This window comes from Aotus nancymaae, unplaced genomic scaffold (assembly GCF_030222135.1).
Source record: "Aotus nancymaae isolate 86718 unplaced genomic scaffold, 86718_ANA_hifiasm-v0.15.2.pri h1tg000006l, whole genome shotgun sequence".
Lineage (NCBI taxonomy): Eukaryota > Metazoa > Chordata > Mammalia > Primates > Aotidae > Aotus > Aotus nancymaae.
In genome coordinates, this window is record NW_026988417.1 from 96,679,566 (window position 1) to 96,701,509 (window position 21,944).

At 44.4% G+C, this 21,944-nt stretch overlaps 1 protein-coding gene across 10 annotated transcripts in view; it reads left to right on the forward strand.

Annotated features, from left to right (window-relative positions):
- Nucleotides 1-21,944, forward strand: part of ACSL1 (acyl-CoA synthetase long chain family member 1) — a 71,286-nt gene that overhangs the window by 4,273 nt on the left and 45,069 nt on the right. For 3 of the 10 annotated variants that reach the window (XM_021670124.2, XM_021670125.2, XM_064369811.1), the window contains exon 2: nt 18,730-18,956. In XM_021670124.2, coding sequence (XP_021525799.1) covers nt 18,762-18,956 — 195 coding nt within the window. In that variant the 5' untranslated portion in view covers nt 18,730-18,761. Of the gene's footprint in view, nt 1-13,748; nt 13,990-16,658; nt 16,835-18,729; nt 18,957-21,944 lie in introns of those variants that run through there. The other 7 variants (XM_012452854.3, XM_064369820.1, XM_012452852.3 and 4 more) reach the window with 5 other exon arrangements.

Consider the following 21,944-nt stretch of genomic DNA (forward strand, 5'->3'; position numbering starts at 1 on the left):
AAGACCGCGTTATATGCTGTATGCGCCGTGTTAGTTACTTCCCCCTATTGTTGGATAGTTTTCAGAACAGTTTACCAACCTTTATTACATGTTTAAATACATCTTTTTTTTTTTTTAAAAAGCATGTTCTGCTTTAAAGCTCTTGAAATTAACAGCAATTTGAAAAGTGTTTTTACGAATGAATAGGTTTAATGGACTTTTGGATTCATGTATTCTAGTCAAAAGCGGTTGAAATAGGGATTTCATGGTTTGGAAGACAAATGGAAAGAAGTTAGGGCATCAGAGAAGGAAACGTGGCCTGCTTGTAGACCATTTCCTCATTCTGGAGCAGACTTCTGATAAATGTAGAATCTATCTATTAGCACAGCTTTGGCTCCTATAGAAATGGGTATTTTCCACTGAGGTTTGTTGTGGGAGAAATGTCCGTATAAGAAGGACTGAAATACTCTGAATACTGTTTATTCCTTTGTTACGCAGAGTCATGAGAAAGTGCTTCAGGAGCTAGTTTCTCCCCCAAGGCTCAGGTGTCTACCATAAAGCAGATTTGTGGTAGCTGACCAAGGTGGTGGCCATAGCCTGGACATGGCCAGGCTTAGGAACAGAGCAGTGATGATAGCAGCCGACAGAGCCAGGCGCTGCTAGGATTCTGATGTGTTAACTCATTAGTACCCCCAGCAACCATGTATGGTAGGTCCTGCTGCCATCCTTACTGTATACAAGATAAAGGAACAGGTGCAAAGATTAAGTTGCTCAAACCAGAATTTGAACGTAGGCAGTCTGGCTTCAGGGTTGGTGCTCCTAATTCCTTGGCTCTACTGCCCCTCCAGAGCTAGAAGTTTCTCAGTCCAGGAGGGCCTAGAAAGTTCCAGATCCTGGTGCAGTGGCTCACGCCTGTAATCCCACCACTTTGGGAGGCCAAGGCGGTGGATTACCTGAGGTCAGGAGTTCGAGAGCAGCCTGGCCAACATGGTGAAACCCTGTCTCAATACAAAAATTAACCAGGCATGGTGGCACATGCCTGTAGTCCCAGCTACTCGGGAGGCTGAGGCAGGAGAGTCACTTGAACTGGAGAGGCAGAGGTTGCAGCAATCCAGTCTGGGAGACAGAGTGAGACTCTGTCTACTGAAAAAATAAAAGAAAGTTCCAGGCTATGCAGATGTCAGTAAGACAGGAAGGACAGAGCTGGGTCTCCTTCATTGTCACTGCTCCTTGATTTCCCCCCATCTCATTTACGTTCTGCCTTGAATTATCTCTTTATACCACTAGAGTGCTGAAAGAGACCACAAATTTTGATTCAGCTTGGCTCAGGAAGTGATAAGATCACTTGCTATGTAGCTGTGACTTTCTAGAGAATTAAAAAATAAAAGGCTTTACCTGCCCTAGACGTTGGTCTTGTAAGGCTGGAGAACAATTGGGATACATGATTAATGCATCCAGTTTGCTGGGGGAAGAGAGCACATTCCAGCTGGGAACGGGACCCAGGCTCAGCAGATGGTGGAGCAGTGCTCAGTTAATGTAGGAGATTGGCCTCACTGTGCACATAGGTTTGCTTTCTGCTGTGTATCCGGGGGTACTTTTATCAGAAACAGACTTTCTCAGTGTATTCTAGATGACATTCAGCACTTTCAATAGACAAGAGAATAAAATTGTGACTTTTCAGGGTTTGAAGGCACAGTAGCGTTGCCTAGTAGTTATGGGTCTCTTTTTCCCAGTGGGATTTTAGGCAGAACCCTGAGAGATGAAATACATAAAAGCAGGACTGCAGTGGTTGAAGGGCTTCCTCTGTTTTCCTTGCCACCTCTGAGCGACTTCAGAGCAACACTGAAATAAGCCTCACTCATTCATTGCACCTGTGCAGTGACTGCAGGGCAGGGAGAGGGGTGACTTGGCCAAGGTGACACAACCTGGCTGTTCCTCTGGCCATGGCACACGTGGACTTTGTTTCTGGGCCCTGTGCCTGTTCAAAGAATCGCCGGACCTCCGTGTTGCCCTTGATTTCTGCCCAGAAGTCCAGTCAGTCAGCAGTTCTGCTTATTCCTACTCTCTGTGCAGTATTGCCCAAAGCACATGCATTTCCTCCTTGCCTTCTCAGTATTGCCATTCTGATCCAGAATTGTCACCTGCAATTTAAACAGTGAAGGCCCTTGTTAGAAAGCAGGGGAGGGTGCAGAGGGGGAGGGTTGCTTTTTCTAAAGCACAGCTCTGATCAAATCCCTCCTGAGCAGAAGCCTTCCAGGCTCCCCTCCGTAAGGCCCCAGGTCTTTATTCACCTTGCCTCTCAGGTGCTTCTGCAGCTTGCTTCCTACCTGCTATCTCCACACCTCCCTAAAGCACTATATCCTGAGGCTTCACGTACAGCGAACTCTGGTGGCACAGGGTTAATGGTTCTGTATACCCAAGAGATTGTACATGGGTGCTGTCAACCGCCCAACTGACTTCCTGTGTCCTGGTCCAATGGTATCCTTGATCTTACAGCTAAGATCAAGACATTGAAAATCTCTAGACCCAAGCCTGTGCTTTTGTTGGGATAAAGTTTGTGTTGAGTACATCTAGGCCAGGTGTGGTAGTTCACACCATTCCACTCTTTGGGAGGCAGAGGTGGGTGGCTTACCTGAGGTCAGGAGTTCGAGACCAGCCTGGCCAACATGGTGAAACCCTGACTCCACTAAAAGTATAGAAATTAGCTGGCTGTGCTGGTGTGCGCCTGTAATCACAGCTACTCAGGTGGCTGAGGCAGGAGAATCACCTGAGCCCTGGAGGCAGAGGTTGTAGTGAGCTGAGATGGCACCACTGCACTCCAGCCTGGGGTATAGAGTGAGAATCTGTCTCCAAAAAAAAAGTACATCTAAACGGTACAATGCCCAACTCGGCCTATTTGAAGTGCCATTCCTTGTCCCACAGAGCCCTGCTCCTCAGAGGCACTTTTCCTGGAGTGACTTTCCCCTTCTTCAGCTACGCTGTCATTCAGTTGGAATGCATCAGCGACCATACTGATGGTGAAAATGTCAGAATACTCCCGTCCTAGGTAGAGAATAGCTGCTACCTCAAGTGCCCCACCCTTAATTCAGAAACTAATGGGTTAATACCCGGGGCAGCAGAGGAACTTCTGAGCCCTGTTCTGGTGCACTGGCCTGTGTCTTTTCTGACTGGTTGGTGCCTGGCCGTACTGGCTGTTAAATATTTTGACGAGCATCCCAGCCTCTGTCCTGCATGCAGCTTTTCATGAGCGCATATCTGGCTTTCTCAGATAGGCACCACAGCCACACTCTAAGCTCTGGGCACGGGGGAGACCTAGTCATTGTCATTTCTGTGTTTTTAACAGCATTTAACATAGGGCCTTATAGCTAGTAAGCATGTAAGATTATCTGATGATGGATTGAGGGTAGGGCAGTTTCCAATGGTCAGATATCCCATAGAAGGTGGTCACTGATGAGAATATACGTTGTAATGTTTTACTGTTCCAGGTTTGTCTGTTGTGATACTGTGCAAAAGTTAGATTTTTTTTTTTTGAGACGGAGTTTCGCTCTCGTTACCCAGGCTGGAATGCAATGGCGTGATCTCGGCTCACCGCAACCTCCGCCTCCTGGGTTCAGGCAATTCTCCTGCCTCAGCCTCCTGAGTAGCTGGGACTACAGGCACGCGCCACCATGCTCAGCTAATTTTTTGTATTTTTAGTAGAGATGGGGTTTCACCATGTTGACCAGGATGATCTCAATCTCTTGACCTTGTGATCCACCCACCTCGGCCTCCCAAAGTGCTGGGATTATAGGCGTGAGCCACCGCGCTCGGCCCAGATTTTTTTTTTTTTTTTGAGACAGTTTTGCTCTTGTTGCCCAGGCTGGAGTGCAATGGTGTGATCTTGGCTCACTGCAACCTCTGCCTCCCGGGTTCAAGCAATTATCCTGCCTCAGTCTCCCAAGTAGCTGGGATTACAGGCATACGCCACCACACCTGGCTAGTTTTGTATTTTTAGTAGAGACAGGGTTTCTTCATGTTGGTCAGTCTGGTCTTGAACTCCCAAATTCCAGTGATCCACCTGCTTCGGCCTCCCCAAGTGCTGGGATTACAAGCATAAGCCACCGCATCCAGCCAAAATTTAGATCTTATAGCTAAGATAAAGGCATTGAAAGTGTCTAGACCTAAGCCTGTGCTTTCACTTGGGTGAAAGTTTATGTTTAGGAGTACTTCTGAGGCATTTCTTTCCGTGTAGTTTCAGTTGTGTTGGAGAAGCAGGTGGCTGTGGTCTTTGCAGGGTGTGGGAGGGGTGGAGATTAGTGTTGAGCCCCAGCTAATCTTACATAACTGTACTGTAGTCTTAGTTTACCTGGTATTCCTGCATTCAAATTGCCCCTTGTTTCTGTGCCACTAGTGAAATGGTCAAACGGCTCATTGTTCCTTCTGTAGGACAATTACCTACACTGTGCCTCAGGCAAGCTTCTGAGGTATCCCAGGATGGAGAGCTGGCGGGGTCCTTGTCTGTTAGGCAGCCCAGCCAGGCCCCTCACAGTGGATGGAACTGAGTTCTTAGCAGCCCAGAGTCCCAGGATGGACTCTGAAGACAGAGCCAGTCTGTGCTTTTCTCTCCTGACATGAGTCAGAGGCAAACTCTAGTTCAGGCAGGGTGAAGATCCTTGTCCCTGGGGTAAGGGCTGAAGCTGCAGGGTGTCCAGGACAGACCTTCAGAGGAGGCCAGCCATGGAGCCTGGCATGGGCCTTGGCCTCGAGTCTCTGTCCTCTTGAAAGGCCAGCTCAGTCTACCCGGCCTCTCACGCAGGCCAGGTGATGGTCACCAGCAGCGACCTCCCCACTCTGGCATGCTTCTCTCCATCACTGCTTCACTCCCTTCTTGATGTAACAGTCCCTTTTTGCAGGCTTTGTCAGGCACTGTCCCTCTGCCTCCCAGGCGTGGCATGCGTTTCAGGGTGCTTCCATTAGCAGTTTCATTCATTGTTGTCCATGGTGGGGAACAGATGGAGATGCTGGCCAGGCTAGCCACCAGAGAGGCTGCAGGGCTGCTCAGGAGATTGAAGGACTCTCTCCAGAGTGGGGTGTCTGCCCCATAGTGGGTGGCTAGAACATCCATTAGAGTATAGAACAGAAATATTAGAATTTCTATGGATAGTTATTTCTTTGGCCATCTTTTAAATTCATATTTGTGTGTTTTCTAATGTTCAGAAAATATTTGCAGAATGTATACGTTTATAGTTATAAATAAAAGCATTTACATGTGAGAGGTGCATTTATTTGTTACTGATTGGGGTACATAATCGAAAATTTAGAAAACCAGAAAGTTAACTCCTTCTCTAGCACCAGTATCGTAGAGACCTCTGAATGCCATTTTTTAAAAAGGAGATAACTCAGTTTGTCAATTAAAAGGGAATAGAGGCTGGGCGCAGTGGCTCATGCCTGTAATCGCAGCACTTTGGGAAGCTGAGGTGGGTGGATCATGATGTCAGGAGTTCAAGACCAGCCTGGCCAAGATGGTGAAACCTCATCTCTACTAAAAATACAAAAATTAGCCGGGCGTGGTGGTGGCTGCCTGTAATCCCTGCTACTCAGGAGCTGAAGCAGAGAATTGCTTGAACCCGCGAGGTGGAGGTTGTAGTGAGCCGAAATTGCACCACTGCACTCCAGCCTGGAAAACAGAACGAAAATGTCTCCCACCACCAACCAAAAAAAAATTGGGGAATAGAAACAGCTGTCTGGCTAGGTTGTGATTCATCTTAAATATATCTGTGACTTCAGGAGAGTCAGGTTAACTCCAGAATATGTTTTGTCTTTGGTCCCAAAACTTAGCAATGTGGAAGCCTCATTGGGATAAGCCTTTTATTTTTTTCTCTTTTGTTTGCTCTTACGTGCCCTGAGGCCTAGCTGTCTTAACTATCCTGAATATTTGCAGATTGAATACATGGGCCTTTTTCTTGCATGACAAATACTATGCTGAGTTGGATGCTTTAAGTCAATATTCAGGTTGACTCCTTTTGTTGGAATCTTTGGGCAGTTGGCAAGATGCAGCCTGTGTGCCAGTCAGTTTTACTGACTGCACATGATATCCCCACACCGTAGAGCCATAGAGCCCTGGAGGCCTCCGAAATGTCACCCGAGAGACAGGGTGTTGGGATGTACCTTAAAGTAATTTTTTAAAAAGTGGATGTAATGAAGCAATATTAGCAAAACGTTGATCATTATTGAAGCTGGAATCATGGGTACATAAAATATAGTTTAATTTACTACTATGTCTACTTTTGAGTAGATCTGAATTTCCATAATAAATTTTAAGTGAAACATAAAGGGAATACAGAGACCTCAAACTAGTATCACCTATTCCAAGCAGGTAAAGGCTGAACTGGACAGTCTCCTTTTCTCTTTGTCTTTTAAACACTGGTCATTATTCTCTAATCTTCTGCAGCTCGTTAGCTTTGTTTTGATTTGGGCTTCCGCACGGCCAGTCACCTCTTTTTATAGTTACCTGAGCTCTCTGTGTAACTTTAGCTCATGTCTCGTGGTTGTCACCAGGACCTCTCTTCTTCCCCATACGATGAGCTAAGTCCTGGTGAACCTTTTCTCTATTTCACTTATTGCCTCCTCCAACACCACTGAGGTCTCCACGTAACAGGCACAGTTTAGAGGTCAGAACGGGGTCCCATGTGTTTTGCAGGCTGTATCCAGTCCTAGGGAACCTCACAGCCTATAATTATCTTGTAGATTCCATTCATCTTCCCTTTTTTTTTTTTTTTTTTGGAGAGACAGAGTCTTGCTCTGTTGCCCAGGCTGGAGTACAGTGGCGCAGTCTTGGCTCACTGCAACCTCCACCTCCCAGGTTCGAGGGATTCTTCTGCCTCAGCCTCCCGAATAGCTGGGACTACAGGTGTGTACCTTAACGCCTGGCTAATTTTTGTATTTTTAGAAGAGATGGGGTTTCGCCATGTTGGCCAGGCTAGTCTCGAACTCCTGACCTCAGATGATCCACTCCACTCAGCCTCCCAAAGTGTTGGGATTACAGGCGTGAGCCACCACACCTGGCCTCATCTCTGATTTTTAAAGTAATGGTAGGTACCTGTTGAAATATGTAAAAACTCAACTCAGAAGGGGATTCTTCCAAACTTGTGAGAAGCTGGTCTTTCTCTCCCTGGGCAGAGAGGTCTTTGTGTTCTGTCTTCTCACCCATGTCCTGCTAAGCCATTTCTCTGGTTATCAGTCTCTCTGAAACCTTGATCTATTTTAAGAGGTGTAAGTAACTCTACCTAACCTGCGCCCTCTTTAGCCTTCTTATCCAGGTCACTGATATGTGATAGCTGTGACCTCTGTGAGCTGTGGGGTGGTGTGGACTCTTTGAAGACAAGGACTGGGTCTTGTTCTTCCCGGTCTCTCACCCCAGGCCTGGGTCCTGGCGGGGACAGGAGGGCTCGGTGAACTAAACACCAGCTGGGCGAGGGCGAGCCTCCTGCAGCCAGCTGTTTCTTACTCAGCCTGTTGACAAGAATGCTGTCATGGGAGAGAGAGGCAGAGGCTCCTGGCCGTTGCTTTACAACACTGCTGTGAGTCCCCAGCCCACCTGCTGCCCCTGCAGGGCCTCCTCCCTGCCTCTTTGCTTGCAGCACTGTCTGGCTCTTACTGGTGTGCCTCCACCCCCTCCTGTCTCTGCCTGTTCAGACCTGGCCTGGTTCCACCCTCAGCTCTCTGGACAGCCCTCCCTCAGATCCTGGTGCATGCGTACTGTTCTCTTCTCTAGATTCCTGCAGCACCAGGCCCCTACCGTTTATTTCTGCCGTGGTTATCAGATCTGTCTTCTGTAGGTCTGTTAACTCTTGCAGGTGTGTTTGTCTTCACTGATATCCTAAACTTGCTGAGCAAAGAAAACATTGTAAGTTCTTTATCCTCAGGCTTTCTGTTTGCCTGGGACTAAGGAGAGTTCTTCATCCCCCTGTGATGTTCAGAGTGTTGCCTCTTTTTTTGTATTGTGACCCCTTTTTCAAAGAGGCACTTAAGTGGAAGTGGCTCACATAGCAGGTCAGTGGCTGAGCTGGGTCCAGTGCAAGCTTAGATACGTATTTTCCAGGAGGGGTTTATATCCTATCTGTCATTCTGTCTAAGGACAGCTTGCTACCCTAGATCTTTGTGGAGCAGGTGGGAAATACATAATACAAGAAGACGTGAACTGACCTGACTCAGTTATAGCTTCTTTATCTTGAGAACCTTTAAAAAATACAGCTAGGCCGGGCATGGTGGCTCACGCCTGTAATCCCAGCACTTTGGGAGGCTAAGGTAGGCGGATCACGAGGTCAAGAGATTGAGACCATCCTGGCCAACATGGTGAAACCCCGTCTCTACTAAAAATGCAAAAAAATTAGCTGGGCGTGGTGGCGTGCACCTGTAGTCCCAGCTACTGGGGAGGCTGAGGCAGGAGAATTGCTTGAACCTGGGAGACGGAGGTTGCAGTGAGCTGAGGTCGCACCACTGCACTCCAGCCTGTCGCCTGTTGATGGAGTGAGACTCTGTCTCAAAAAAAAAAAAAATACAGCTAATAGTTAGGATGGCATATTTTATATTATATGAATTTTACCATAATAAAAAATTGGAAAAAATACAGCAACATACAAAGAAGAACAAAATAGTAGTAAAGGCACCCATAGACCCACCACATAGAATTGAGGGTTTTTAACATTGATTATTTTCTTCATACATCACTGTTCTCTGGGGTCTTTGGGTATAGGTGGAAACTTGATTGTTTAGTCCTGGACACCAGGATTGCCTGGCCATCTTTTCTCTTCTCTTACATAGTCTTGGAGAAGCTACCATGGTATTCATGATGGAAGGAGGCATAGCTTTCCTCTGTTCCCTCTCTCTTCTTTATTCTCCCTGAAGCCCACATCAGTAGAGGAACTGGCTCAAACTTTGCAGCTCATCAGAGGCACAGCCAGTACCTAGAATGTGGTCTTTTTGCATCTGGGTCTAGGATTCTTTCCATGTTCATATTCTGTTTATTTCCATAGTCACACAGGAAGATGGGAAGATCCTGACTTTGAGCAAAGCACCTGAGAGGACCCCAGGATCTAGGTACCTTCTCTGCATGCAGCTTCTCAAACAAGTGGACCTTCCTCTCCATCCCTGGCCCTTGGGGGAGGAGAGTGCCTTCCTAGCTTGGGGCCAGCTCTGGCTATTGTGAAAGGAAATTTGATCCTCTCTGCTGTTAAGTTGTCCTCCCTTATGGTGTGGGCTCTTGCTTCAGGGCTTACTTTGTGATTCAGCTGAGTCCAGTAAGGTGAAGCCTTTTCTGGATTATTTCAGTGGCAGAAAGCCTTTTATTTCCTTCTTTAGCTTTTTAGTAACAGGCTCTGTTTGTCTTGCCTAATACCCTTAGAACGTGGTGTCATGTTCTTCAACATGCAGTCATACAGACATAATTCCAACTCCTCCTGTGCTGAACGTCAACTGAAATAATATGCTTTATTGATCCAGTTTATCAGTGAGAAGTTTAATCTACACAAGCCTTTTCTGTCTTGCTCTTTGCAGAAGGGTTGGGTCAGCCTAACAAGCAGGTCTTGTCTCCATCCGCTGCCACAAAGCTGTTGACTGAGGCTATCTGCCCAAGCCTGCTGCCTTCTCTAGCTCTTACCAGTAAACCTCTCTGTGTCGTTGGGACATATCTACAGCAATTGCTTAGCCATATTCAATCAGTATTGGAAGACAAGTGGACTAATCTTGCTTCTAGGAATTTTTTTGAATGGAAACTTGCCCTCTTAAATATGTACTACCAAGACACAAAGGCTGTACGTGACCTAGATATCTTCATGGGGCATGTCCTGACTATAATCATCATTTTCTCAAGTAGATGCACATGACAGGTCCTTGTAGCTGTGTATGAAGAGAGAAGGAGGAGAGCTATATGGTTTTTGTTGTTGTTGTTTTCGTTTGTTTGTTTTGCTCTGGAGAACGTTGGGCAGGTCTCGTCGTCAGCATTCCTCATATCTCAGATGGCCGCCCACTAGCTCTGTGTTTCTGGGAGCATCCTCCTCACTAGAGTCCTCACGTGGGACTCTGGATTTTGTGCTTGAGTCTTGTTTGTTCCCCTGGTTTGGAGGATTCTCTTTTCTGTCATATAAAATTCACAGAAGTTGGAGTCCAGCCCTGGTATGGGGCTCTGGGCTTAAGACCTTCTGATACTTGCTGTTCTACCTAAGAAAAATACTTATTTGATCTCGTCCCTTCCCCATGGGCAGCCACGATTTGTTTTGAATGAATCATCAGTCGTCTGTCCAAATATGTATCTCAGTGTCTTCTAAAGACGCTTGCTCTTAAGTTGACAGTGGTCTTGGGCTGACATTATACATCAGTGAAGCAATTTGAGAACTATAAAACATGATGAAAATAAGAGCAAGAGAATATTTTTATATAGGCTTTAAATCAGTGGCTTGCACCCTTTTCTTTTTTCCCCCAAGTCAGCCAGGAGATGTTCTGTACTCCTTTCTGGTGCACTGGCTCACAGCAACTCTGTGGGGGGGGTGGGTAGAAGAAGGAGACTACTGAAGTTGGAAAATGCTTTCAATACCCCCTTTCTTTTTTTGAGAATCACTGTTCTATAAATATATCCTCCAGGGACTTGCCACAGAGAAACAGTGAGAATCACAGAGGGTCATTTATGACTCGGTAGATGCTTGTGAAGTACCTGTCCTGGGCTCCAGACTGTGTTAAGCACCAAGGGCATCTAAAGATAGATGGGAGGAGGCCCTGGCCAGGGAGAGGGAGAAGCATGTGCGTAGGTACTAAGTACCACTCTCTGTAAGTATAAGACAGGATGTGCTAAGTACCCCCCAGGGGTACAAATAAAGAATTCCTGCAGTTCAAAGGAAGGACTGATTTGGGGGTGGCCGTGGAACCGCTGCCTCCTCACACATGAAGGAGGGCCCGGAGGACCCTGGTAAGTTGGGCCTGTTGCTCACAAATCACTCTTCTGTCTCCCCCTCCCAGTGTCTCTGTAGTGTTTTGCCATGCATTCTCAGGCTCAAAATTACCTCTCTCTTTTCTACTTGTTTCTACTTAGTGTATCCAATTCTTAAAAATAATTAAACATTTTTTATTGTGGTAAAACATATATAACATAAAATTTGCCATTCTAACCCTTTTTAAGTATGAAGTACATTCACAGTGTTGTATAACCATCACCACCATCTAGGTCCGGAACTTTTCGTCATCCTGAACTGAAAGTCTGTACCTGTTAAGCAATAACACTCATTCCTCCTCCCCCCACCCAGCCCCCAGTAACCTTTCTGCTGCTTTCTGTCTCTGTGAATTTGCTGATTCTAGGTGCCTCACAGAAGTGAGATCATGCAATATTTGTCCTTTGGTTCATCCATGTTGTGGCATGTATCTAAATTTCCTTCTTTTTAAAGGTTGGATAATATTCCATTGTTTGTATAGACCATATTTTGTTGATCCATTCATCTGTTGATGGAAATTTGGGTTCAAATCCCGGGCTCTTAAAGCATTGTGCATTGTGGCTTGTCATCATTGGTGTCACCTATTTATTCCCTTTGTCTAGACTTGAACACCCACGCGTGCCGGGGCTGATGTGCTTGGCTCTTGAGGTCCATGGGCTTTGGCTTCAGACCCAGGCACTCGTCCTGTTCTCATGTGGAATAAGGGCAGGACATTTGACTGCTACACAATTTCCTGGTCTTTGAGCTGTAGGCAGTAACAACACCGTGCAGTAGGGACTGTGACGAGAATGCATTTAGTCCTTTGCACGGTCACTTAGCACAGCACCTGACACCTGGCAAGTGCTTAAGCAACAGTGGCTCCTAAATCATAGCTAAGCCGATTTCTGGGAAGTCTTCCTTCCCCTCTCCTATCCGCTTGAGCACTATTGTTTGTTCCAGATTAATGTGCGAAAATGTGAGCCCTGGGGTCAGGAGGCACTTGTGGTAGCCTTTTCTCTGTTCCCGTAGCCTGAAGGATAGCTCCTTTTCCTAGATGATATTCATTTGTTGAGGACCAGCTCAGCTGTGCCTTCTCCATGCAACTCTCCCTGAGAGCGAACGCTCCATTTCAGAATTCCTTTTGCACTTACTGCTGCTTTATCTACTGTTTTGTGTATACATTTATGTTATGTCTTTTCATGCCAAGCCTCATGAGTGGGGTCTGAAAGTTTTTCCTTAGTTTGAACCCCCATCTGAATATGAAAAATTAATCTGCCCCAATATAAGATGAAAGTGTCCCCCAAATTCTCCTTCAGTCTTCCTATTAAAGTCTTACCAAGGCTGTCGTATTACGGGGTGCTCTCTCAGCCCCTGTATTTTGAACAGCATCAGGGAGAGAAGGCACCTTGTCCTGAAACCATCTCTGCCAGTCCTAGTCATGGGTCTTTCTAAAGGTCAACTAGCTGAATTAGACTTTTTCTAAGGCAAATTTAATGCTAGCTGGGTAATTACTTTTTAGGGTTTGACCTTACAAAAGCAAATGTTGGTTGTTATTGTAAAAGGTGCATTTAAAAAGCAATAAAGTATGAGGTTTAGTTAGATAAATGTGGACCCACAGGACAAAATTTCTACTGTTCTGTCGTTCAAATGTGTTGTGACTTGCGAGAATTTTTTCACTAGTAGCACATATACGACTTCAAAAACTGCTTCAACTTCAACAACTTCAATGGAAGAGGAAAATGTGAAGATACACCACAGAAAACTGTTAGGGGACTCAACAAGTGGCTTTAGCGATGCCCCAAACCCTATTTGGAGATGCATGTTCAAATAATTCAAATAACATATTAATGAAATGTGGATTTAAAGCAGTATTTCTAAAGTAATTTAGTTCTTCATATGACTTGAATATATTTGTAATTTAATGATTACAGAAACTGCTATATTTGACCTGGCATCCTAAAAATTTATCTGTTCAAATTGGACACATTGTGTTTGAGATCTGTTTATTTTGGGGCACATATATGATACATGTGATCAATGTGAACGGGTGAGGTATGGTCTCATATTACTGGTTAAAAGTTAGTGTCGCTTTACACTTGCTCTTAAAAGCTTTGTGTCTCACTCTTTCTCTGATAACTTTAAGGGGATGGGCAGGGTGTGGTTTAAGTGTAGGAGTATTCAGCTGGACTTGAATATTTCAATAAGTCAGATTTATAAAATCAAGGCATCCGCTTTGTTTCTCCTTTTTAAATCTTTTGGAAATTCAATTGGTAACCTATAAGATCACTTTAATGAAAATTAAGTGGGTTTATGATTTATTATACTTAATTGGGAAGAAAAAGCCCCAAGGCAGTGGGTGGGAATAACCAACTCCTGTGGAACCACTTGCATGTTTGTGCTTGGGATCCCAAAGTTACCCCACATCCTTCTCCTGATGCTCATAGTAAGGAGATGGGCCCAGGGCAGTGACCACAGTCAGGCATCCTGTGGGATTTTGGACAGTGGCTTCTGCTTTCCTCTCTAGCTGGGAGACTGGCCTCTCTTTTGAGCTACTGTAACCTCCCTCTCTAGGGACAGCCTGACTCTTCTTTTGGTTCAAGAGGCAATGGCTTAAGCAAATCTAACTTTAGGGAATTTGCCAAGTCAGGGTTAAGGAGCACGAATCCAGCGGGTTTGGAGTGGTGCTTTGAAAGAACAGCAAATGGCCTGGCTGCCGCTCTCTTGTTTCTCCCTGAAGCCTCAGCTCTGCCCAGCTAGTGAAGGACAAAGGGGGCACTTTCTGCCTCTGTAAATAGCCTATTGTACAAGGGGAGGAGGCGGGGCACGGAATGGCAGCATCTTGCCAGCTTGGGTTGCTGCATTAAGGAAAGATGTCAGGCTTTCTTAATTTGCCACTGCTGGGGCAAGGGTGCTATTTATGTGGGTTTGTTTGAGGACTGCATTCCTAGTAAAGTATTCCATCAAACTGCCATTATTCATCTTGATGAAAGCTTGAGGAACTTTAGAAGGAGAGGAACATTCAGATCACCCGCTTTTTGGTTTCTAAATGACGTGAAAATAATACAATGTTAATGTAAGTAAAAGTTTGCAGAATTGCAGGGGCTGTGTGTGTGTGTGTGTGTGTGTGTGTGTGTGTGTGTGTGTATCCCCAAGAGAATGATGTCCTTGTGAGTCACCTCTGGCCCTGAGCCACTATTTTCATGGTACAAATAAAGTGGTGAAGAGGTGAACCTTTGTGTATAGTGGGCCTTGAACCCACATGTTCAGAGGCCAGGGTGATGGGATAAATGCTAACATTTATGTAAGATGTTGAGCATTTAGATGGATTTCAACACGGAGCTCTCATAATACCTGGGAGTATGAGAACTGGAAGGACTTTAGAAACCTGACCTCATGGTTCCTAACCTGGGTTGGGCTGAAGGGGACTTGTGATAATTATGTGTATTCTCGGGGGACAGGGTCAGTGACTTAGCATAGTTAAGAATTATTAGCATAGGTTGGATTTAAAGTCTCATTGGTTGGTGTCCCGTTCTTGACTAACATCTTGGGGAAGACTTATCAGTCTCTGGCCTTGGTTTCTTCCTCATCAGTTTGCTTTTATGGTGTTCAGATAAGACATTGGATATGAAAGCCTTTCCAAAACACTAAGTAAATGCTAATTGCATTTTTAGTTCTTCTATCCAAAGTCTGGGTAGACAGGTACCAGGATTTCTGTTTTCTGATAGTCATGCAGTTCCGTTTCTGTCACCCTGCCTTGCTATGCCTGTCTCTACCCAGGTCTATTTAAAGGAATCTTCTGCGCTGGCTCTTTGCACTGGGCTTGTGCCAGTGTAAAGTGCCTACACTCGGTAGGCCTTGGCCATTGTTACCTTCCCTGTCATTCTGTGGTTCAGCTTTATAGGAAATTCAGAAAACCCAGCTGAGCAAACCCATTTTCTGTGTGTGGGGAGGAGGGTGCGCAGGAGTGGCTGTAGAGGAAGGAGAAGCCGGCTGGCAGTAGCCTTGTGTGTTCCTGGCTGGGAAATACTGGCTTCTTAAGCCTTTAAGCCAATTGAATCATATTTTTGGCAAACAGCAGCATGATTTATATGCCCAGCCTATAAATTTCCTTAGATATTTATGTGGAAATTTGATTTTGAAAGAATAAAGAAATATTCAAACCAGAACACTGTTGGAATAAGAATAAAATATGTCTGAGTTTTACCATTTGTTAGCAAGTGTATAAGTCTTAATCCTTCTTAGAGACCCCTTAGCCTAATGCTTATTTTCAATACAGCATTGAAAGGCTACTTACTGTGCCTGATTTTCTTCGGATGTAGGTCTGCCTCCATATCTAAATACCCCAACTGCCTTTTCTTTAATAGCATTAAATAGAAGGGAAAATACTTATAATGCTATCAGTGTCATGTTGAAGAGTTGTTGTTCACACAGATCTAAATGAGCTATTGTCTTAATTCTTTATGCATAGACTATAGTTTTCCTGTGTGTAGTGTTAATCAGTTTGCTCAGTGAAGTTAGTTTGCAGCTTGTTACCTGGCTGCCATCTAACAGGCATGAATTAAACTGCTGTAGTTTGTCATTATTACCCACTAAATATAGGAATTTGGCTGGATTCACACCCTTAGTATTACAGATTAGTATCTAATGAAATGCTCTTGCATACATGCTACTAAATTTATAATTTTCTGAAGTTTTTTAAAAAGTGTTCTTTCTTAGACTTTCTTGATATAATGCAGTTTATAGCATGGCTACTGCTGATGCTTAAAATAAACAAATTAATCACCTGTGTCTGTATGTGTTTGTTTATAGAGGAATTATTTAATATTCTCACTCAGGGATGTGATTCTGTTGAACAGTGCCTTCAAGTTCACACAGTCTAGGTTTTATGGGAGTTACTGTAGGAGTTTTGGGGAGAGAAGAAAGAAGGGCATGGGAGTGTGTGTAAGGGGTGAGTGCTGCAGGCTGATGAAGACAACTAGAGGTGGAAGGATTTGAGGGCAAGGCAAGTTTGCACATTGTATTCCGAAGACTGCTTTGAGGTTGTAGAGTTGCAATACTGTTTATGAAATCTGACCACTCAGTGTCAATAGGACATGGACTTGATTTGTCTGCTTATCCCACCTGGTGCACATCCCTTCCTCAGAAAGGCCTTCCCCAGTGCCTTGCAGATGTTGCCTGTTTAATTTTCTATTTTCCCTGCTAGAAGGTTAGCACATTGAAAGCCTAGACCAGGTCATCAGCACTGTCTTTCCAGGGCCTAGCCAAAGCCTGGCTCACGCTGGGCGCTCAGATATGTAGAGTGATGGGAGTAGCTCAATTCCTCTGTATTCATCTAGAATAAATTTGCTGTCAGCATGTTCCAGGCAATCCATTTCTTTCTTGGTATGCCTTACCTTGGTTAGACATACCACCTGGCATCCGATCCTTCATTTCAGTGTTTTAAAAAATATATGCCCAATGTCTCTTATTGGGAAGCTGAGCAGAAAGAAAACAGTGTCTGTTTTCAGAACTGGTCTTGGCAGCAACACTCACTGATGCCTGTCCCTGCCCATGGGTGGGGCAGTGGGGTGACTCGGCTGCTGGCTGCCCATTGGCCCATCCTCCACCCTCTGCTCTTCTGAGAAGTCAAGTATGGATTTTGCCTGCTAGTTACCTTTAGCCCAGTGGGCAGCAGCGTGGGGCTCGGCATGTGATTCATGCCCTGAGAGACCTTGGTAGGCCAGGGGAGCCCAGCTGAGCCTTGCTAACCCCCACCCCGCCCCCAGGCTCACCACCCTCTTCTGTGTCTGCAGTGGGGTGTCACCTAGCAGTCAGCTGTTGGTAGCACAGATGGTGAGTGGTTTTGTAAGTGCTGGTGCCTTCTCTCCAAAATTATGACCTGAAGAAATCTGCTTATCACTTCTTTCTTTGCTGTCATGGTAAACCTTGAAATTGTGTGTGTTTGTGTGTATGTGTGTGTATGTGTGTACACTTACACGGATTCATTGTAGCAGAGATTGAACGAGTAGAGCAAATACATTATGTTGGTTCCGATAGTATTAATGGCCTGTAAAACAGGAGTCATTAAGTTTAAAATTAAATTTCATTTAAATTTAAATTTTAGCAGAAAATTTATGTATTTTAACAAAGAAAAATATTTTCAGTTTTGTTACTTAGCTATTAAAAAGAATATTTAGTAAGTGGCTCACAAATGTATACTAATAGTTAAATTGTTAACACTTGTTGCGTTGGCAGGGCGTTTTTGAGAAAAGTCTTTCAGATCATTTACTATTATTTTCTTCCCTTTGCTGTCAAACTTTAGAGCAGTTGTTCATCAATAATTTTCTAATTAAAATTATTATCTGGACTGCACATTTTTAATACATGAATTGTCTGTAACATTCTGTTTGGGGCTTTGGTATATGTCTATCAGTTTACTGTAATTTTCTTCTGTGTGTTTTGGCTTCTTAATTTTGTCTGAACACTCCTTGTAGGCAGTGTTTTTACCTGCTTGCCTTAATTGTTCTGCACTCAGGACTAATCCCAGAGCATTGGTAGAGGAAAGAATCACAACCTCTAACATTTTTGAGCACTTTCTAGTGTGTGTGAGATCATCCTTGCCTCTTTATATGAGTCATTTAGCAGTCAGAAAAGCCCTGCGATAGATAAGGTGCTATTTCTGTCTCCATTTATAGATGTGGAAACTGAGGCAAAAAGAGGAGAGGTCATTTGTCCCAAATCGTATAGCTCATAGGCTGGAGAGGCAGATTTTGGCTCTAGCATCTAGGATCTTTTTTTTTTTGAGACAGAGTCTCACTCTGTTGCCCAAGCTGGAGTACAGTAGCGCGATCCCAGCTCACTGCAACCTCCATCTCCCGGGTTCATGCGATTCTCCTGCTTCAGCCTCCCTATTAGCTGGGATTACAGGTGACTGCTACCATGGCTGGCTGATTTTTGCATTTTTTGTAGGGATGGGGTTTCACCATGTTGGTCAGGCTGATCTTGAACTCCTGACCTCAAGTGATCACCCGTCTTGTCCTCCCACAGTGTTGGGATTACAGGCATAAGCCACTAAACCCGGCCGCATCTGGAATTTTAAATACCATTCTGTACTTTCTCTCAAACACTGTGCTGTATTCCCTCTTTAGATATCTGGTGGTTAGTTGAAAATTCATGTGCATCAATTTATCTGTTTTGTTTCTTTTTGATATAATGTCTTGGGGAATGTAAAAGAAACTGATCTTACCAGAATAGCCAACTATGGGTTTCCCAGCATTTGTATTGCCACCTTTGTGGTTTGAAGAGTATAGGAAGGTGAAATTTAGATTGGTCTGTTTAACCAGTTTGGGAACTTGTTCTTAGATCTGTTGGAAGAAATAGAAACTCATGGCCCTTAGGTGGTTTGGGCTCGTTCTTCCCCTTCACTCATATTCCCATTAGCCTTGATAATGAGAGTTGGGTGTTTTTGATTAGGTGGATGAGAGCAGAGACTTAATATCAAAGAAGAAAATAGAAGGTTCAATCTATTTATTTGAGTTTTTATGGGAAGAATTCTTTGTGAGTAAAATATTTTTGATATGGTTAATGAAAGGAAGATAATGGGTTTTTTTCAATACAAGATAATGGAGAAATAGAATGAAAATGAAATCCTAAAGTATTTTTTAAAAAGTGACTCTTGATAACGAGGAAAAGACCTGGACCATTATACTGTGGGTTTAATGCCTGGACTGGCCGGCCAGCTACCCAGTTAAATGGCTGGCCTTTGGGAATTCTGGAGTTCTGGAGAGGAGTCCTGCTTCCCTGGAATGAACATGACATTTTTCTCTTCCAACAGAATTCAGCTTAGAGAACTATCAACACAGGACAATGCAAGCCCACGAGTTGTTCCGGTATTTTCGAATGCCAGAGCTGGTTGACTTCCGACAGTACGTGCGCACTCTTCCGACCAACACGCTTATGGGCTTCGGAGCTTTTGCAGCACTCACCACGTTCTGGTACGCCACGAGACCCAAAGCCCTGAAGCCACCATGTGACCTCTCCATGCAGTCGGTGGAAGTGGCGGTGAGTGGAGGGCCCAGCCTGTCTCATGTGTTTTCTCTGCATTTCCCCAGATAAGTTAAGCCCTGTTGAATGTGATATCGATCAAGATCACAATCACAATCACAATCAAATGTTTGTTTGTGAGGGCACTTTATAAATGTAAATGTCCTAAACAAACAAATTACTGATGGTAGTAAACAGAGGTACAGGGCAAAATATAGGCACAGGGACAAATGAGAGATGTTGGTTGGGTGTCTACCTCTAGTCACATGGAAGCTCATTCTAGAAATCACATTGAGTTTCTACCCTGTGCTAGGCACTGTGGTCAGCCCAGAGGATTCCACAAGGAAAAAGACAGCACAGAGCCCCTGTTCTCACGGGGGTTAGATTCCTGCAGCAATGAGAGTTATCAAACAAATGTTACCAAAAGAATGTTTGCACTCATGGTGCATCTAATACTTAGAACACATCCTCAGGCTGTTGAAAGGGACTTTGGGATTTCAGATAGAATAGGGCTGGAGTAAGAACTTGCCAGAAGAACATGGCTGCAGAATTCAAGGTAGGACATGAAGAAACAACACTTAAGAGGCACGTCTGGCTGGGTTGCTGAGTGCTGTGGTTGTGTGTGACTTGGGCAAACTGGAGGCTGTGCACTCTTGTTAGGAAAATGAAACTGGAACGCAGTTGATTAGGGTTTAATAGGTGGGATGGCATAGGGAAACCTTAGGATCTTTTGAGGAAGATTCTTTCTTAGTGCTTCTGCTCTCCCTGCCTTCCCTAGTGAGAAAGGTGGGATGTGGAGAAGATGAAGAGGCCGCATGCTCACTAGTACTTCCACTCCTCACTGTTCTTTGCTTTTCTCTGTGGTCACTTGCTTTCCCCTACCCAAGTCAGTCACCCTTCGGTGTTTCCCATGTTCAGCAGATACGCAGAAGAACGTTGTGAAACACAGGATCCTCCCATTTACTGCTTCCAGATGTAAGAGATGGAGGGCCTTCCCCACCCTCCGGGGCTGACCGCTGCAAAGGGAGTGTGTGCCCTTCTACATAAAGTCCTGGCTGGAGTCAGCATTTTGTTATTTATAGGATTCTAGGTCTTTGTTTTATTTTAGACAAGTTCTTGGATTCATTAATGTGAAACTCTTAAAATATATAAAAGATTTTTCAGTCTAATTCATGCCAAAATATAAATATAGAATGACTGAACTACTGCTGAGAAAAGTTAACTTTCTACTTGATTTCTATTTAGAAGGTCAGGGTACCTTAATGTTTCACCTCAGCTAATCACATACCAGTAATGAGTGGAATCTCCCTTTCCCTAAGGGATTCCTGTGAGGTTCTGGCTTTGCTTATCTACTGGCGGAGCACCTAATGTGTCACGGCAGAGCTTCCATCTCTATGAGGAGTTGTTGGCAAATGCAGCATTAAGACATGTATAATTTAGTAGTAATTGTAAGAAATGAGTAATTCCTATTATATGAGAAATTGTGGAGGCACTTAATATGTGGTTTTAAGACTTTAGCTTAGCATAAAGGCATTGTGCCTTATTAAAATAATTATATATGTCCTCTATAGAACAATTTAAAACTTCAGATATGCAGCAAAAAATGAAAATCTATAATTTTACTGCCCAGTATAGAGGCTTCCTGATTTTTCTCTGTTTATAGAAATTGATTTAGCTCTTATTTTCAGAATGTGTGTGGCTTAGAAATAGATACTGAGCTTGCTTTGCCTTTTTAAAAAAAGAAGTTAAAAATTTAAATTTAAAAGTAGCCGTGGAATTATGGTGCTTAATAATTACAGATGCTTTGATATAGCTAGCGTCATCCTATGGACATCTAGGAAAGGGAAAGAGGAACTTGAGTCATTTCATAACGTACTGGTGAAGAGCCTGTGCATCTAGAGTGCTGCAGGGGGCTGGCAGTTGGAGTGGAATATTGTTGCTCTGTTCCTACTTTGAAAACAAGTAAGCAGGGTTTACCATTTCCCACCCTCACTCCACATCCCCATCTCACATGCACAATTTTTATCACCCTCCTCATCCAATAAAGTTTACATGGACAATAAAATGAGAAGAATCCTCTTTGTTTGGTTTAGCCACTTCTCATCACAACCCATGCTGGCTGTTACCCAGCTACTGATTTTTAAGGCAGTAGCACAGAGGTTCTTTGTAAGTTACACCTTTTGAAATTTCCTTTTAAAAATCAGTATCGTAGGGCTGGATGCAGTGGCCCATGACTGTAATTCCAGCACTTTGGGAGGCCAAGGTGAGAGGATTTCTTGAGGCCGGCTTTGAGACCAGCCTGGGCAACATAGCAAGGCCTCATCTCTATAAATTTTATTTTAATTAGTTGGGGTGGTCGCTCATGCCTGTAGTCCCAGCTACTCAGGAGACTGAAGTGGACGACTTGTTTGAGCCCTTGAGTTGGAGGCTGCAGTGAGCTATGACTGTGCCGCTCAATCCAACCTGGGCAACAGAGCAAGACCCTGTCTCTTAGAAAGATAGAGGATGTTAGCACTCATGCTGGTGACCTCTAATGAAGACCTAAATTAGAGAATGGGACAGACAAGCTGGGTTAGGAACAGAAACCAAAAAGTGTTTCCTAAGTTTTGGAGCCTGGACTGATCAGGGCCCTGTCTGGAGAACCATGTCCCTGTGTCTGGAGTGGCAGCTCACAACCATAACTGTGACTCCCTATGTGCCAAGGAAGAACTTCCATCTTCTGAAGGATTTTCCTCCTGCTGCTTTGTGACTTTGAGCAGTGGATGGAAGCAGATTTTGTGGGTTTGGTTTGTTTTTACATCACTGTCACAGATGATGCAAGATTTCCGGTGTCAGTTGATGTTCCAGTTTAGCCTGGCGAAATGTTTTAGCCTGCTCTCTGAGTTTGAAGCCCCATGGCCCCCTAGTGAAAACAATCTTCACTGGAGGGCCTGGAACCCTTTTGGGATTGGCCAGAGCCTAGACATATGTGGTTGCAGTTAAACAAAGCACAGGAGCATGTTGGAG